The sequence below is a fragment of the Excalfactoria chinensis genome, chromosome 4 (assembly GCF_039878825.1).
Source record: "Excalfactoria chinensis isolate bCotChi1 chromosome 4, bCotChi1.hap2, whole genome shotgun sequence".
NCBI lineage: Eukaryota > Metazoa > Chordata > Aves > Galliformes > Phasianidae > Excalfactoria > Excalfactoria chinensis.
Window position 1 is genome coordinate 37,034,602 of NC_092828.1, and position 18,692 is coordinate 37,053,293.

Genomic DNA, 18,692 nt, shown 5'->3' on the forward strand with positions numbered 1-18,692 from the left:
GGGCCGCCGCACGCCTGCAGACGGAGCGCGGCGTCGGGGAGCGACGTCGTCCGGCTCCCAGGCGGACACCAGGGGGCGCTCCGGGACCGCGGTTGCGGCACGACGGCCGCGGGGTCCCATCGCGGTCCCGCTCCTACGGGCCGGGGTGCGCGGCTGAGGGTTTTGTCGGGGAGGAAGGATAGGAGTCTGCTGAAGTTTGTCTCGGGGTCTTTATTGAAAATAAGGAGATAAGCAGAATTTAAAACGAAAAGTTTTTTTTTTTTTAAAAAAAGCTAAAAGAAATAATAGCTTGGAGTTGAGTGATACCGATAAAAATAAAACTGAGAGCGTCTCAGGGGTCGTCCCCTTCCCGCCGGGCTCGGACGGCCGCGAGCAGCGGAGCGCAGCGGCCGTCTCCTCACCCAGAGCCGTCGGAGCCGCACCTGCCCCAGGTGCGATGCGGGCGGGCGGGCGGCGGGGCGGAGCTCGGGGCCGGGCGGGGCGGGGCTCGGGGCGGGCACTGGGGCTGCGCGGCCAATGGGAGGCCGGGGGGGAGCCCGGCCGGGCGTCAAGAGGGACGGGATCAATGAGCGCCGCGCAAAGTTGGGGCCGGGCGGCGGTGGGTTCCGCGGCCGTGGATTACAAACTCAGCGGAGGAGGAGGAAACGGCGGCGGCGTTCGGCGGCGTCTCCCGGGCCGGGCATGGTGGCGGGGTGGTGGCGGCCGCTGAGGCGCGGCGGAGCACGAGGCCCCCGACGGCGCGACTGCGGCTGCTGAACGGCGATGCGGTGCGGAGTCTCCGGCCGCCCCCCGGCCCCCGCGCGGTGGCGGGCGCAGGACGAGCGGCGCGGCCCTTGAGTACGACGGACGGCCGACCGGGTCCCTCCCCGGCGGGGCAGGGCGAGCGAAGCCTCGGCGGGATAGCGGGAGGGAGGGGCCGGAGCGAGGCGGCTGCGGGAGGCGGCCCCCGGCCGGGGGGCACCGCCGAAAGCGGCGGCGGCGGCGCCGGGCCCCGCCGCGGAAGCGGCCCCGGGGTCGCTATGGGCCGCCCCACCGCCGCCGCCCGCCGGGCCCCGCCGTCCCTGCTGCTGTCGCTGCTGCTGCCGCTGCTGCCGCTGGGCGCCGCCGCCGAGCCCCGGCAGGTCTTCCAGGTGCTGGAGGAGCAGCCGGCCGGCACCTGGGTGGGCACCATCGCCACCCGACCCGGCTTCACCTACCGGCTGAGCGAGCACCACGCCCTCTTCTCTATCAACGCCACCTCGGGCGCCCTGCACACCCGCGCCTCCATCGACCGCGAGAGCCTGGCCAGCGACGTGGTGGACCTGGTGGTGCTCTCCAGCCAGCCCACCTACCCCAGCGAGGTGCGCGTCCTGGTGCTCGACCTCAATGACAACGCGCCCGTCTTCCCCGACCCCTCCATCGTGGTGACTTTTAAGGAGGACACGGGCAGCGGGCGGCAGCTCATCCTGGACACGGCCACCGACGCCGACAGCGGCACCAACGGTGTGGACCACAGTTCCTATCGCATTGTGTCTGGCAACGAGGAGGGACGTTTCCGCCTCAACATCACTCTCAACCCTAGCGGCGAAGGTGCTTTCTTGCATCTGGTCTCGCAGGGCGGGTTGGATCGGGAGGCCGCCCCCAGCTACCAGCTGTTGGTGCAGGTGGAGGACAAGGGCGAGCCCCGGCGGCGCGGGTACCTACAGGTCAACGTCACCGTGCAGGACATCAATGACAACCCCCCCATCTTCAGTCAGACTCTTTATCAGGCACGTGTGCCCGAGGATGCACCCGTAGGGGCCAGTGTTCTGCAGGTGGCAGCAGCTGATGCTGATGAAGGCACCAATGCTGACATCCGCTACCGCCTGGAGGGAGGCGATGGTGGCGGTGGGGAGGGGGCCAGCAGCCTCCCGTTTGAGGTGGATCCTGAGAGTGGGGTGATTCGTATCCGGGAGCACCTGGACTATGAGCTGTGCCAGCAGTACTCGCTGACAGTGCAGGCCACAGATCGTGGGGTGCCTGCATTGAGCGGCCGGGCTGAGGCCATCATCCGCCTGCTGGATGTCAATGACAACGAACCCCGGGTGAAGTTCCGCTACTTCCCAGCCACATCCCGCTTTGCCTCTGTGGATGAGAATGCAGCACCTGGAACTGTGGTGGCCTTGCTGACAGTGAGCGATGCTGACTCCCCCGCTGCCAATGGGAACATCTCTGTGTCAATCTTGGCAGGCAACGAGCAGCGGCACTTCGAGGTGCACAGCAGTAAGGTACCAAACCTCAGCCTGATCAAGGTGGCAGCTGCGCTGGATCGGGAGCGCATCCCTGCTTATAACCTTACTGTGGCAGTGGCTGATAACTATGGGGCCTCACCACCATCCCCGGGATTCCCCACCTCTTCCCTTTCCCCTGATGGAGTAGTGGCAGCTCCTGTGAGCCGCTCTTCAGTGGCTAGCCTGGTGATCTTTGTGAATGACATCAATGACCACCCGCCTGTCTTTGAACAGTCAGTGTACAGGGTGAACATCAGTGAGGAGGTGCCTTTGGGCAGCTACGTGCGGGGCTTGAGTGCGACAGACCGTGACTCGGGCCTCAATGCCAATCTCAGATACAGCATTGTCTCGGGGAATGAACTGGGCTGGTTCCATATAAGTGAGCACAGCGGGCTGGTCACCACGGCCGGTCCTGGGGGTGGCACTGCTGGACATGCTGGGGGTACATCTGTTACCAGCGGGCTGGACCGGGAGACCACTTCCCAGGTGGTGCTCAACATCAGTGCACGTGACCAGGGGGTGCAGCCCAAATTTTCCTATGCACAGTTGGTGGTGACCATCCTGGATGTCAATGATAACAAGCCTCGCTTCAGCCAACCTGAAGGCTACCAGGTTTCCTTGGCTGAAAACTCCCCATCGGGAACTGAGCTGCTGGTCCTTAGTGCTGTGGATGGTGATCTGGGGGACAATGGGACCATTCGTTTCTCCCTTCAGGAGACTGAGCCAGCAGTGGTGGCAGTTAGCCCCTCTTCGGTGACCCCTCGGCAGGTCTTTCGCTTGGATCCCGTGTCAGGCAAGCTCAGCACCATCTCACAGCTGGACAGGGAGGAGCAGGCTCACTTTTTCCTGCAGGTCCTGGCCACAGATTTGGGTTCTCCTCCCCTTTCTTCAGTAGCCCGGGTTAATGTGAGTCTTTTGGATGTGAATGACAATAGCCCTGTTTTCTATCCTGTCCAGTATTTTGCCCATATCCAAGAGAATGAGCCAGCTGGAACCTATGTGACCACAGTGTCTGCCACTGACCCTGATATGGGGCCCAATGGGACCATCAAGTACAGCATTTCAGCTGGGGATACCTCCAGGTTCCAGATCCACGGCAAGACAGGAATAATTACCACAAAAATAGCCCTTGACAGGGAGGAGAAAACTGCTTACCAGTTGCAGATTGTGGCCACTGATGGTGGCCATCTTCAATCTCAGAACCAAGCCATTGTCACCATCACTGTCTTGGACACTCAGGACAATCCACCTGTTTTCAACCAGGGCATGTACGGTTTTGTTGTTTTTGAAAATGTTGCCCTAGGTTACCACGTAGGTACTGTTTTTGCTTCTACCATGGATCTCAACACAAACATCAGTTACCTTATTACAACAGGTGACCAAAGGGGTATGTTTGCCATCAACAGAGTGACAGGGCAGATCACCACAGCCAGTATTATTGATAGGGAAGAGCAAGCATTTTACCAGCTGAAAGTGGTGGCTAGTGGTGGGGCAGTGACTGGAGACACTATAGTCAATATAACTGTCAAAGATTTAAATGACAATTCGCCACACTTTATTCATGCTGTGGAAAGCGTAAATGTGGTTGAAAACTGGAAAGCTGGTCATACCATATTCCAAGCCAAAGCTCTTGATCCTGATGAAGGTGTTAATGGCATGGTCCTTTACAGCCTTAAGCAAAACCCAAAGGGCTTGTTTTCAATCAATGAACAAACAGGTGCTATAAGCTTGATAGGGCAGCTGGACATAAATGCTGGGACTTACCAGGTTGAAATCTTGGCCTCAGATATGGGTGTGCCACAGCTGTCTTCTACTTTCATTCTGACTGTCTCTGTCCACGATGTAAATGATAATCCTCCTGTGTTTGACCAGCTTTCCTATGAAATTACAATTTTGGAGTCTGAGCCTGTGAATTCACGGTTCTTCAAGGTACAGGCTACTGACAAAGATTCGGGACTGAACGGTGAAATAGCTTACAGTATAATTGAAGGAAATGCTGGGGAAGCCTTTGGCATTTTCCCAGATGGTCAGCTGTACATAAAAAGTGAACTGGACCGTGAGCTTCAAGAAAGATACGTTTTACTTGTTGTTGCCTCTGATAGAGCAGTAGAACCGCTCAATGCTACTGTGAACATTACAGTAATTCTGGAGGATGTAAATGATAACAGGCCATTGTTCAACAGTACGAATTATGTGTTTTATTTTGAAGAAGAACAGAGTGGTGGTTCCTATGTGGGTAAAATAAATGCTGTAGACAAAGACTTTGGGCCAAATGGTGAAGTCAGGTATTCATTTGAACATATGCAACCGGATTTTGAGCTGAACACAATAACTGGGGAGATAAGAAGTACCCATCAGTTTGACAGAGAAGCTCTTATGAGGCAGCGAGGAGCTGCAGTATTTAGTCTTACAGTTATAGCAACAGATCAGGGGTTGCCAAAGCCTCTAAAGGATCAGGCAACTGTGCAGATCTACATGAAAGACATTAATGATAATGCTCCCAAGTTTTTGAAAGATCTCTACCAAGCTACCATATCAGAATTGGCAGCAAATTTGACACAGGTTCTGAGAGTTTCTGCTTCAGATGTTGATGAAGGGACTAATGGGTTGATTCACTATTCTGTGATCAAGGGAAATGAAGAAAAGCAGTTTGCAGTAGATAGTAGCACAGGCCAAGTGACCTTAGTAGGCAAACTAGATCATGAAGCTACTGCATCGTATTCACTTGTTATCCAAGCAGTAGACTCTGGAGCGGTTTCCTTAAGTTCAACTTGCACGCTGAGCATTGATGTATTGGATGAGAATGATAACAGTCCTTCCTTCCCTAAATCAACCTTGTCAGTGGACGTCCTGGAAAACATGAGAGTTGGTGAACTTGTTTCCTCAGTCACTGCCACTGACTCTGATTCAGGTGACAATGCTGATCTCCATTATAGCATTACAGGGACAAACAATCATGGGACCTTTAGCATCAGTCCCAACACTGGTAGTATTTTTCTTGCAAAGAAATTGGACTTTGAGACGCAATCTTTGTATAAGCTAAATATAACAGCAAAAGACCAAGGAAGGCCACCGAGGTCATCTACAATGTCAGTGGTAATATATGTTAGGGACTTTAATGACAACCCTCCTAATTTTCCTGCAGGGGACATTTTTAAATCTATTATTGAGAACATTCCTGTTGGTACTTCTGTCATTTCTGTGACTGCTAATGATTCAGATGCAGATATCAATGGGCAGTTAACATATGCAATCATTCAACAAACGCCACGAGGTAATCATTTCCGTATAGATGAAGTCAGAGGGACAATATTTACAAATGCTGAAATAGATCGGGAGTTTGCTAATCTCTTTGAATTAACAGTCAAAGCCACTGATCAGGCTGTTCCTGTGGAGTCCAGAAGGTTTGCTTTGAAGAACGTGACTATTTTAGTGATGGATCAAAATGACAATGTTCCTGTGTTCATATCGCAAAATGCTCTTGCAGCTGACCCTTCAGTCATGATTGGTTCAATCCTAACAACAATTATTGCTGCAGATCCTGATGAGGGAGCCAATGGAGAGGTGGAATATGAAATAATCAATGGAGATACCAAAACATTCATTGTGGATCGCTACAGTGGAGACCTAAGAGTAGCATCAGCTTTGGTGCCTTCTCAGCTAATATACAATCTTATAGTTTCTGCTACAGATCTTGGCCCTGAAAGAAGGAAATCTACCACGGAGATGACTATAATTCTACAAGGCATTGATGGGCCTATATTCACGCAGCCAAAATATATAACCATCTTAAAAGAGGGTGAGCCTATTGGGACTAATGTGATATCTATTGAAGCAGCCAGTCCACGGGGTTCTGAGGCCCAGGTGGAATATTACATTGTGTCTGTCCGATGTGAAGATAAGAGTCTGGGACGTCTCTTCACCATTGGACGCCACACTGGTGTCATCCAGACTGCTGCCATATTGGACAGGGAGCAAGGAGTGCGTCTTTACTTGGTGGATGTTTATGCCATAGAAAAATCTTCCATTTTGCCCCGCACTCAACGAGCAGAGGTAAAGCTTTTCTTTTATTCAGTAGTTATTCATCTGTTTGCTTTATAAACAAGCTGTTTGATGTATTTGTTGTTAGTCAAGTGTTCTATGAATACTAGTGTCAGCAGAAGACCTGAACCTTAAGTCTGCTGGTTGATTACAGGTAACCTTGTAACTGGTATGCTTCAAACTGTTTTCCTCAAAGCTACCTCTAGAAACTTGAGAGAGGCTCAGGGAAAGTGCTTAAATTTGGAACTAAAGGCACAGTGTTGGCCATATACCTTCTGAATAATAAATGCTTTAAGTCCTAAGAGCTTTAATCACAAGCATATTGTAAGTTTTGCAAACTTTCTCATTCTAGCAATCATAAATTAAGTCTTTCTGTTCTTGAGTGAGTTACAACTGGAGGTCTTTCATTGCAGTCATCATGTCAGCATTTGAAGATTGGCCAGTAGGGGATTGCTCTCTGAACAGTCCATTTAGTGTCTCCGGTCTGGACATGCTTGTCCTCCCCTGCTGTGTGCTATTCCTGGTGAATTCTGTGGGATAGATCTTCAATCTACCATTACTTCTTTACCCATGCAGATGAGCATGAAATGGTCTTGTTTCTGTTCTGTGTTGTGAGGGGCTGTAAAAATGTAACAGTGTAGCAGACAGCTTTCCTTATCAGAAAGCAGTTTGCTTTGGTGTTGTCTGAAGGATCTTTAAACATTCTCTGAATGATTAGTTTGAGCAGCAAAGGGTGCAAAATAGATCTGAGACATCAGCTGCGAAGTACAAATATTTTAATTGCCCCAGAGTGTGGTAATTGAGCCACAGAGCTGAAAGCTTTCACCATTCTTGCTGCCTTCTGTATGAAGACAGAAAGGCCTGTTGTGAAAGGAGGTCGTTGTTAGCTTGCACCATGTTCTGGAGCTGCGTTTTGCACTTTGCTATGAGTCACTGAACTTTCAGTTCCATGGAAGTTTGGGGCTGACGCCACTCAGTAGGTCAGTCAGCAGGGAATGCTGGAAGTGCACTGTTTCAGTCATTTCTCCTGCAAGCTAAGCCCATTACATCAGCATTGTACAGCCTCCTGTGTCCTAGGCATTACCCCCATGTCTATTTCCACTTCAGACTTACAACTCTGTATGAGCCACCAAGGGTACTGTGGTAGCTCGGTGGGTTTTTTGTTTATTTATTTATTTTTTTATTTTAGCAGATGGGGTATTTCAAATTCTTACTTGGCATCTGTAGCTTTTTCTCTTAATTGCTGCTTTTGTTCTTGTTAAAGTATGGTCTGTATAGATATGTAACCTAACTTTTCTGTACTGACAGTGGTTGATGCTTTACGAATCATTGCTATTAGAATGGGAACTTCAGTAGATTCCGAGCTCAGATTTTTTCAGTGTCTGTGAGAGAGATTATGTAAATGCGTGTGCTGTTAGCCATTGGTTATTATGTTTTGAAGAGTAATAGCGTATCTGAATGCAACCAGTTTTAGTAGGGATGCTGGTTTAAATAATGCATACTATTTTTATGAGAAGACTTTTATCATATGGTTCTATGTATCCCAGCTGAAAATTTATAAAAGTTAACAGAAAAATCTGATAAATGTTGAATTATTACTAAGTCATGTCCTTTCTTAAGTTGCTTTAAGGGTTAAGCCTTTGTCAGTGAGTATTTGGGTCATAGTCCTGTGACTAAAGAGTTTCTTGACAGAAGAAAGGCTTACAGGAGGCCCCGTGGTTGCAATAGGCTCTCACATTGTAAAAGTATTTAATATGAATATTTGGTGAGCATTGAAGAGAACAACTATTGAAACTTTAAACAAATTTTACACTGTTGAATACAAACTGCTCCTGAAATCAGAAACAAATGTTTTATTCTGTAAAGAATATTGAGAGCAATGGTTTGGAGCTTGGATTTCATGTTATTAGTTACATCTTTATGACTTCTTAAATGCTTCTTCTCCCAAACATAATTAGCTTACAGTGCTTCATTAGAAATATATTATAAATTATAATCAGCTATCAACCTTAAAAAAATATAACCAGATGCAGTATTTCGCTCGACTGATTTCATTTGTTTGGAATGGCTTTTGCTATCCTATGCCTGAACAAGAAGTACTACAGTAAAATTCTTTGCACAAGCTGACTGTTGGTGGCTGCTGAATAAGCAATGCAGCTTTTCTTCGTGTTGCTTTTGGATAATACTTTTTTGGCTTGAAAAATGTACACTAGATACAGTCTTAGTTTACAGCTTGGTTTCTTTTACAAGAAACAGCTAGTCCTGAAGCACATGAACACTGTCTTTGAGAACACCAAACACACTTATGCTAAAATGTTTAGATTGGGTATCAGGAAGAATTGCTTCATGGAGGGGGTGGTTGGGTACTGTAATGGGCTGCCATAAGAGGTGATGGAATCCCCATCCCTGATGATATTTAAGAAATTTCACGTGGTGCTTAGGGACATGGTTTAGTGGAGGACTTGTAGTGTTAGGTGATGTTTGGACTTGATCTTAGTGCCTTTTTTGAAGTAAATGGTTTTATGACTTAGAGTCTGTGGATTTTTTAGCACTTAGATTTCATATTTGTGTATGATTCTGTGCTCATTCTTTCTATATGGAAAAGTGCAGGTTGAGATAATGCTTATGGTGCAAGTGCTAAATAGTTTGAGATTTGCAATGAAAACACAAGTGCTCATTTCATTGCATTTTACAGCTAGATTGTGTAATTCTGGATAGTTGTTATTTAATTTGAAAGCTGATTTTTTAAAAATAATTTTGACAACCTATTTCTCTGCAGCCTACAGTTACAGAACAAGCTGTTTGACATTGTATGAAAGTGTTCTGTGATCAGCCTTCCTTTTTCCTTTCCTTTTCTTTTTTTTTTTCCCCAGCAAAAAATCTCTCTTAGCCTCTTTAGGTAGGAAGGAGGATTTCACCATTATGATCCTTTAGTTAATATGGAATGACTAATGCAGACTGGTGTCACTTGGGAAGCTCATGACTTTATTCAATATTGCCTTCTGAAATAATTATAACAACTACATGTTGTATGATATATTATGTGATTGTATGTTATACTTGTGTGTCTGGGGTGGCAGTAATGTGAGGAACCTAGCGGCAATTCTCTGTCATCTGTGCCATGTTACTAAGGATTAAGTAGAATTAGTCAGAATCCCTAGTCTGAGATGTAATCCTTAAGTGAGCAGCTCCTTTGGGAGGAACAGTGGGCTTTCTAGGGACCAGTGGTGCCAATGTGTCTATTGTGTGTGACAAATGAGAAAGTAACAGAGTGCTGAACTTCTTGTTTAGTTAATCTTCTACATACTTAAAGTAGCTTTAAAGGAAGGGAGAAAAAGGTATTAATGAGGAAGGTGTGTGAACTTTATAGATAGGGTGATGAAATTGAAAATTGAAGTACTTGGAGAAAGCTGCAGGGCAGATTAGTGTTCCTAGCAGTGTCTTTTATCTATGAATGCTAATGTGTATGGCATGTGTGAGGTAGAACATGAGACACTCAGTTTTCTTTTGCATTTGTACGTTTGTAGCTTCTTCTTGTGTTTTTGTCATGATTAGAAACTGTTATGAAGCATCAGCTTCCACATCAGGGGAGGCTTTTATCCCCCTAGATCCACTGTCTGGAAGGAAATGTCTGCAAGATATGGGGATTTCAGATGATGCAGGCTGCTGGCATAGTAAGGGTCTGGAAACTAGTGGAGACAGGCAGAGTGAATAGCCCTCTCTCAGTGGAAAGAAAATCATAACACATTTTACATTGACTCTGTGTGAACTTCTGCCATAGCCATAAAACCATAATTACGTGGTATAATGAGTTGATGTGAAACTGAGCTGAGTCAAGAAATTGAAGTCCTCTGGCTTAGCCATCTCCATGTCACTCCAGTGCCGCATGGGTCCTTGCTAGTCCCAGGAGTGAAGTGTAGGAGTTCAGATGTGAAATATTTTACATAGTCTTTGTCTGGCATGTATTTTATTTACCATGCAAATAGGAACAATGGAGTACTCCTTGTATCCATACTATTTATAAATCGTTTTATTCTTTAATGATACATGGCATGTTAATTGTATCTTGACAAAGGAAATTACTTATGAAACATTTGAGTAAACAATGAAAATCTGCCTTCTTGGCCCTTTTCCAAAGCTTCTTTTTTTTTTTTGTCCTAACGCTAGTACTGATGTGAGAAATGTGTAATTAAAGGTATTGCTGTCATCTGTACTCATCTGAAAAGGGATCTATACACTCTCCTTGAGCTAGTGTGAGATGAATGTGATTTATGTTGAAAACAGTTCCAAACCAATTAGTGGGTTTCAGTTCAAAGTTATCCTTTCATAATTTCACTAATTTCTCTAATGATTCTGCCATGCTACATTTTCTTAATATCTAGAATTTCTTATTTCTTTGCTGTTTTTGCAGCTTTGGGGCATTTTTACATGTGAGGTCACTGCATAATTTTTATGTTAAAAATCACTAGACTTTAAAAACAACATTCTTTATTATGGAAAATATTATTTTTCATGCGTCCGTAATGCAAACACTAGAAATAATGGCTGAAAACCAACGTGAAATGTTCTTGTGTTTATTTTTGCTAAGTGTTAAATTCTTCATACAAATCTCTAAATGATTCTTAGGTTCCATTACTGTTAATAAGCCAGTCCTTTTCCATGTAAAATGATATTCCCCAACCTGCTGGAGTGCAGGTTTCTTTCTGTGTGTTGGTGTTATGTGAAGCAATCAGTGGCTGTTCTGAAGTTCTCCTAAATGAACTTGCTTGCTGAAGCATTCATTCCCTCTTGGTCTCTCCAGCTCTCATCCCTAGCTTTGCTGTGGTAAGACTGCGTTGTTGTTGGCTCCTTCAGTCTTTGTTATTGTCTCTGGCTATTTCCTGAGCGTATCTTGAACTTGGAGAAAGCAAATGCCACACCTCATCAGAGGATGCGTGTATCCTTTTGAGTGATGGAAAGAGGCTCCAGACATTTTTGTGATCTTTTTTGTGTCTTCAGTGGCTGAATGTTGTTAAAATGCCACTCTAAGGGTCATTCCTTTCCCCTCCTTCCCCATATAAAGAAGTGCCTGTTTTATTTTTAACAAATCAACTCCTGAGCATGACAAAGTTATAGTATTGTAGTTTGTTTTAACTGTGTCTAGACTAGGGAGTAGCATTACTCTTAACTCAGTTTAGTTTGTTACCCATGTAATTATGTCTGTGCAAAACCTGTGTGTGGACAAGACCTAATACTCTAGGGTTCTAATTAGAAACAAAATTTACTGCAAATAAAATTGAAGTAAAACAAAGACTTTTCCTAACACAGTCAGGAAAAGTGATGCCAGATCAGTATGGTACATCATATGATTTGTTTCAGTAAATTTATAGCCTTGCTTCACTTTGCCAAGAAAAATACCAGATATGTTAGGGAAACTGTGTCTTTGTTTTATTATGATGTTTCTCTTTATTCTAATAAATCTTGTATTTAATTAGACTGCTCTAGTCTAGACTGTCACTGAGGTTTGTTTTTGTAGTGATCTATTTTTGTTTACTCCCTCAGAGTGATAGCATACCAAAAGGACAGTAGAACAGATGGAAACTGATAGCTATGATTATTCTGTAAGAATACATATAGACACATTAGTTAATGCAAAGGAATTTCAAAGATCCTATTATGAAGTGGTAATTTATGTGCCAACAGCTATGCAAAAAGTAATGAAAACAGGTATTCACTGAACTATTTCATATCCTGTAGTTTTCATATGTGCATGCTGTAAGCAGGCTATTGTTTGTATTGACATAATAATCTTGAGTAGTAGGGTTCTTCTATATTTAGTGCAGACATCCAGCTTTATAGACAGGCAGAAGCATGATTTTGTTATGTGTTGAAAACATGCAGCAGCATTTGAGGTTCACACAGATGGAAGGAGGTTTTGGACTCAATCTTGCGGAGCAGAACATCTTCTCACTGTGTGTCACCTTCCCCCCCTTCTCTGTCCTGTAGCTTGGAGATGGCATCCCCTGGCCAGGTTAGGGTTCCCTGCAGCAATGGGCTGCATGAGCTCCATCTGAGGAGGGAATGTCAAAGAGCATCTTGGAGAGAATTTGAGAGAGCAGAGAAGGTCCACAGAAAGCTTGCCTTTTGTTGGTGCCCATGAAATGAGCAAGGTCTATTAATAGTATCAAAAAAGTTGGAAAGATCACTAAGATCATCTAGTCCAACTGCTAACCCATGCCTATTACCATGCTAGACCATGTCACTCAGTCCTGCATCTACCCTTTCCACTCCAGGGGTGGTGACCCCATCATCTCCCTGGGCAACCTGTTTCAGTACTTCACCACTCTTTCTGGTAAGCATTTTTTCCTAATATCCAACCTGAACCTCCCCTTGTGCACCTTAAGGCCGTTACCTCCTGTCTTACTGACTACCCCTGTGAATTGTTCATGCATTGGATAATAGACATTCAAACACTGTTCCCTGTGATTGCCACGGTGGAATCATCTCTGGGGGGTGACATTTGTCTGTGTCCCTGTGGATGGTGTGTATAGCATCCTCTGCCAGAGCTGTAACATGAAGGATGGATTTTTCTCACAGATCCATGCTAAGTAAAACAAATGGGAATAATTTTGAGATGTGCCATATGGCCAATATGTGAAGTATCATCAGCCTCAACAGAGAACTAACAACCTTGACTTCAGATATCCACATTTTCCAGTCTCTTGGCTAGCTGTGCTTTTCTAAATAAGCATGTATGTGCATATGTCAAGATAATTCTCTCTTCAGCTACTCTGTTGGATGTGCTTTGAAAATGACCCAGCTGGGTCAAGCAACACTGTAGTTTTCTCTGTTGCATCTACCTGTACTGTTTTTGGTTCTCATAATGTACTCTTCTGGACCTCTATCAAGCATGAGCCAAGCCTCAAGTTGCCCTAATAAGCACAGACGTATCTTACAGATGAGGGGAACATAATACTATGACTTGGTTATGTTTGTTTCTCCTCTTTGTTTTATTTTCCATATGAATTTCCTATAAATCAAGGACACGAGATATGCAATGAAGGGTTCAGAATAAATTTATTGTATGTTGTCTTTGTTAGGGCACACGTGGACCTGCTTTGTAGTACAGTATGTCCCTGGTAAACTGAACTTGACAGGTTTGGATAAATAGAAGGCATATGAGAGAACAACAATGCTCATGCTTCATGGGTTGACATTGGTAAATGTCTCCAAGGCATCTGGTGCCTACTGCTCCCAAAGGTCAAGTGCTTCTTCCTGGGGGCTGTATCATAGAGCCTAGCCTCCTGTGCCTCATGTGCTTCAGGGACACATCTGTATCTTCTTACCTCTGATGGGCTGGTTTCTGGAAAGCTGTTTAATCCTGTGTACTGATGGGCTGGAGACTTTCTGTGTCATCCAAGTTACTTCTGACTCATTACCAGACCCTAAGTTAGACATATGTGTTTATGGGGTATCTTATTAGTATATAGTATAATTATCACCCTCACTGATGGGAAGGAGGAGTAGTTCCTCATACACATCCCCACTTGGGAGGGCACAGCAGGGCCATCATAGGTCACAGCAGCAATGCAGGAGGTCCAGCCTTTGGGATCCCAGTCTGAAATACTGCCAAGTGCTTTCTGCTAGGCCTCAGGTGTAGAGTTGCTCTGAGCTGATACAAAGCTTTGCTCTGGTACTGCTGTTTGTGTGCTTTTCTTGTCCGCTGTGAAGCGAGGAGTGAACAAAGGGCAATTCTCATTCAGCAAATTGTGGTAGCGTGTGGTAATTTTAGTTTTAAACGTTTCCCTTAAGGATTCATTTGCAGCTTTATTCACTTTAGATGCTTTTGAAATAATTTTGAGGTTCTTTTCAAATACGCATCAGAAAAATATTAACTTAGGATTTAAAGTAAATGCTTCCTATCTACATATCTTTGGGCTTGTGACTGAATAATATGCGAGCTTGGGCTTTGGTAATTGTGACTTTTCTTGAAATACAATTCAGGAGAAAGCTGTTAATTTGAAGAATGCTTATATATTTTATTTAACATACCCAAATTATAGTCTCCTTTTAAGCCTGTGCACAAAACTTATATCCTGATTGTCTCAAATTAATTTATATAGAAGCTAGAGCTAGATAGTGCTGAATTAAATTCTGCAATAAATTTAATTATCAAAATAAGAATTTGGTGTGTAGCATCCTGTAGCAGATGGAGAAAGAAAGTACTAATCTCATAGTGCATATATGTAATATTTATATTACTTTGAATTTCAGACTAGAGATGTGGGTATTCCGCAGGCACTGTATGTGGGAAAGAATGTGATTTTTGTTTCCCTTGCAGTGGATCAGAATGTAAATTGTTCCTTGGAGAGCTCAAAAGAGAGTTAAGGTGAGGGCTTTTAATGTTGAGTCCTTTTGGGTCGTTTTGCTGAAATAGTTTGGAGGAATAAATAAGATGCTGGAACTATGGTACATGTCTGCAGTATATGTGCTTAAAGCTTGCATTTTCCATAGGGGGTTTCTCATATCACATTACACTCTAGGATTCCTGGTGTTTTTCTCCATTTCACATTCTTTATTCCTTCAATACAACAGATCTTTTTAATCCATCAAAATGTCACGCTGTCTGAAATATGGAGACATGTAGCGATTACAGGGCTGTTCGGAAACAGAAGGCAAACTCTGTGGTTTATTGCACTTATTCTTTAGAGACCTGTATTTTTGTTTGTGTGTTTATTTAAATGAGGTGGGTGTGTTTTTTGTTGTTTTTGTGAGCATGATTCTATTCCCTTTGAAAGCAGCTTAATGAAGTCTTTATGCCTGTCTGGTTTGAGGGGGAAAATATATGTATATATTAAAAATTGGGTCTTAATGATAGAGCACATAAATGAAAATCTTAATTTTAACCCCAGCAGGGTCATATCAGATTGTCTGGGATTTAATTACAGTGGTGGTGATCTTACATGAGGAAGAGATTTTCTTTTCACTGTTTTTTCTCTCTTACAACTCTCTTAACTCATGCACTTCTAGCTTTCAAGGATTCAGCTTTTATTTTGTTTTTGTTTATAAATGTATTAACACCAAATAATTCCCGTGATCCACGCTGAAGATTGCTTGTTTTTTTTTAATCATCCCTTTATTGCTCCATGCTGTGTTATCAAGTGAGGCTGCAGTTACTCTCAATAAGGTTAAGTGTTCATGTTGAGCTTGTAATTAATTAAACACAAGCAACGATGCCTTATTATTTTAAGCCCTGCAGTTGACAGATTCAGACGTCTGCTCGAGCTGTGCACTGGTGGAGAGAGGAGGAAGTGGGAGTGAACGTTTTCTCTGCAGGGCAGGATGATATTGGGTAGGAGAAAGCTGCGCACATGCCTGCCAAAGTACTTGGATCAGACTAAGGGAACACAGATGGCTGAGGCTGATAAAGGTGTCTCTTATTGTTTTTGCTGCTCAGTTCTGTTTTGAGTTTGTGTGAGGGAGGGAGAGGTAAGAGGGGAGGAAGAAGACTACACAAATATGTTTATTTTAATACATTTTATGCTGTATAGAAGAACTTGTATAAATGCAATAATCCTGCTCAGACGAGCTCAGTAGGATGCCATATGCTGGAGCTAAGCCCTTCCTTTAGGTTTCGGTAACAAACGAACAATAACAAGTCCTAAGGGATTTACGCTGCAGTTCTACCACGTCCTGCTGTCTGACCTTTGGTTCTTATCTCCTCATAGGAAAATCACAATGCAGGGCTGGAAGCAGCTCCAGAGAACTGGGCTAAAAGCTGTGGCTGTAACCAACCTGACTGCTAACCTTCCTCTTGCACAGCTCCTCCTTGTTGCCGGAGTTTTTTTAATTGCTGTGAGCATTTGTCGCATCCAGGTGTTGTTCTGTTGTCTGTTGTTTTGGTGTGTTGTTGTTTTTTAGCTTTTCTGCTGTTTGTTGCTGTAGAGATCAAGCAGTTGTTGCTATCTGGTTAGTGGCTTGTTTAACTTTAAAGTTGCTCGCAGAAATCAGTCATTTTCCCCAGATATAGTGGTTGTTCCAAGTCTGCTGGATCTGTTGCTCCCTTAAGCAACATCCAGGGCTGAGGAGAAGGAAGTGGAAACAAAGACTTTTTTCTACCATCTATTTAAAGGCAAAGTCTTAAACATTTTCATTAAAAGGATTTAAGAAAGATTCTTGTTTTGTAAATGTAATGTTTTCGTGCTCGTGGTGGCTGGAAAACACAGTGGATATTCCATTTACTGAGAATGAAGGAAAAACAGGACTTTGTGCTAGGGCAAATGAATTTCATTTTGAATGTGTCTATCAATTTGCAATCATTAAGGTGAGATTGCGGGTTTTTTAAATAGAAATTGAAGTATTCAATATAGTCCTGCAGTTATACTGCTAATGGTATTTAGGCCAAAATAAACAGCTTTATTTTGGCCAGTTGTATTCTAAATGCTTTTTCTTGCCTATACCCCATGTACATGTTTGTAAAACAGACATTGAAATGAATTTTCAGTGGTGTAAAGCTGCCCAGATCTCATGGAGGGAGACAGTGTTTCATTCTAAGTTTTGCTGATATAAAATGCATGAGCTTTTATAATTCCTTGAGGTCTTACATGTGCAAACAGTTCTTTCTATAAATACAGCATAATGTTACGAATATTAATTGTGGCTACTACTATACAAATAGAAAAATAAATGCAACCCAGATATGTGGAAAAAAAACCAAATGTGTGAGCATTAAAAGACAGATTTTTTTTTTTTTTTCCTATTAAAATGTGTTATTGTTATTACAGCTTTGAATCTATGAAAGGCTTAGGAATCTGGACTTTATAAAAGAGGTACTTAAAAACAAAAGTTAAAAAAAAAAAACTGACTTTTATTTTAGTTATGCTAATTTTTTCAATCTTTTTTTAGTTAATGAGGTAGTACTTCATCTATATTGATATACCGAAGCAGAAAACGAGGCCTCAGAGAAGTCATCTAAAATCTTCTAATCTTCTAAAATCTTAAAATCTGTATGGAAAGCAACACAGGGTGAACACCAAAGATCTAACAAAAACTTGCTTTTGCCAAGGAAATAAGGAAAGCGAGACATTCAGCAGTGTGTAATTAATGGGTGCGACTCTGTATAAAGCAATATAAGACAATGGTGTTAACACATTGCCCTCAATTAAAAGAACTAGTGAACGGGTATGAAGGAGGCTACAGGGGCAACTTTATGGAGCATGGTTCTATAGAAACTGTCAGGAAGTTGATTAAACTCTAGAAATTCATTTTTAGGACTATGCCTTGGTTATTGTTTATACAAGATTAAAAATAAATGGAACTCTATCTAATGCTTGCTGTTGAAGAAATAGTTTTCTTATGTGGGGAAGATTCTGATTTAAACAATGTATTTATTGAGAAACGTGTTTGCATGCATAAAGGCCTTACACTGGAGATAGTGACCAGCAAGGACTCTTAGCATACTTGAGAGTAGGTTGGCGGCTGAATTCTACATTCCTGTCCCCTCCTGCCATGTTCAACTGCAAATGAAAATGTTTGAAATGGGCCATGTATTCAGTTCTTCAAAACTGTTTAACAAAGTTCACGTGGCAATTTTCTGTTTAGAAGAAGCTCTGTTTATTATCAGTTTCTTTTTAATTTTCAATCCGGAAAGTTTTACTGAAAATAAAGGATTGTTTTAGTATTCTGAAAGATACTATCTTTCCCCAGTATTCCAAAATACATTTTTATTGTAACAAATCTGTGTGGCTGTGTGCTTTTCCATCAAAATAAATAAATAGAACTCCAGTGTTCAGAGTGAAGAATTCTGAAACAGAGGAACACTGCCTTAGGATTTCCTCTGTGACATCCAGAAACATTGATTAATTGGGTCAGTCAGTGTGGCTCTCTTTTAAAAGAGAAAAAAGCTTAATGATTAACTAATTTCTTTTTTTGTGCCTCCTGCTGAGCATATAAAAGGCTTATGGAAGAATGTAGAAATAAGGCACTTAGAGTTGTTGTTGAGCACAATAGAAACACAGCTAAATATTTCCCGATGCACTATGTATAACCAGAAACATGCATTTCCTTGTGATAGATTTCGAGATTTGAATATAATGTGTGCTTGAAGTCATTGAGTGTTTTCTGGAGAGGGAAGAAAAAACAGCTCTTTCTCCCTGGGGTGTGGGTAAAGTAACACCTCTATTGAACGGTTTACAAGTGGTTGTTTTAATGTATGTTACAGCGTCACATCTGAAAACTGAGGATTTGTTAAGTTATTACCAACTTAAAGCTTTGGTTGGCATCTCTAAATGCCTAGTGAAAGGTAGTGAGGTTTGAGATGTGCCTGCTGTGAATGTGTAAATTCTTTTGTTGGTGTCACCTGGCGATCAGGCACTTGTTCCATAAATAAGGGGATCATGATGCAGTTGGCAACGGCTCTCATCT

At 43.3% G+C, this 18,692-nt stretch overlaps 1 protein-coding gene across 1 annotated transcript in view; it reads left to right on the forward strand.

Moving 5' to 3' along the window:
• Positions 1 to 1,013: 1,013 nt before the first annotated feature.
• Positions 1,014 to 18,692, forward strand: part of FAT4 (FAT atypical cadherin 4) — a 129,747-nt gene continuing 112,068 nt past the window's right edge. Inside the window, 1 exon segment of the mRNA XM_072336588.1 lies at positions 1,014 to 6,302. Within this exon segment, the coding sequence (XP_072192689.1) occupies positions 1,020 to 6,302 (5,283 nt within the window). The 5' untranslated portion in view covers positions 1,014 to 1,019.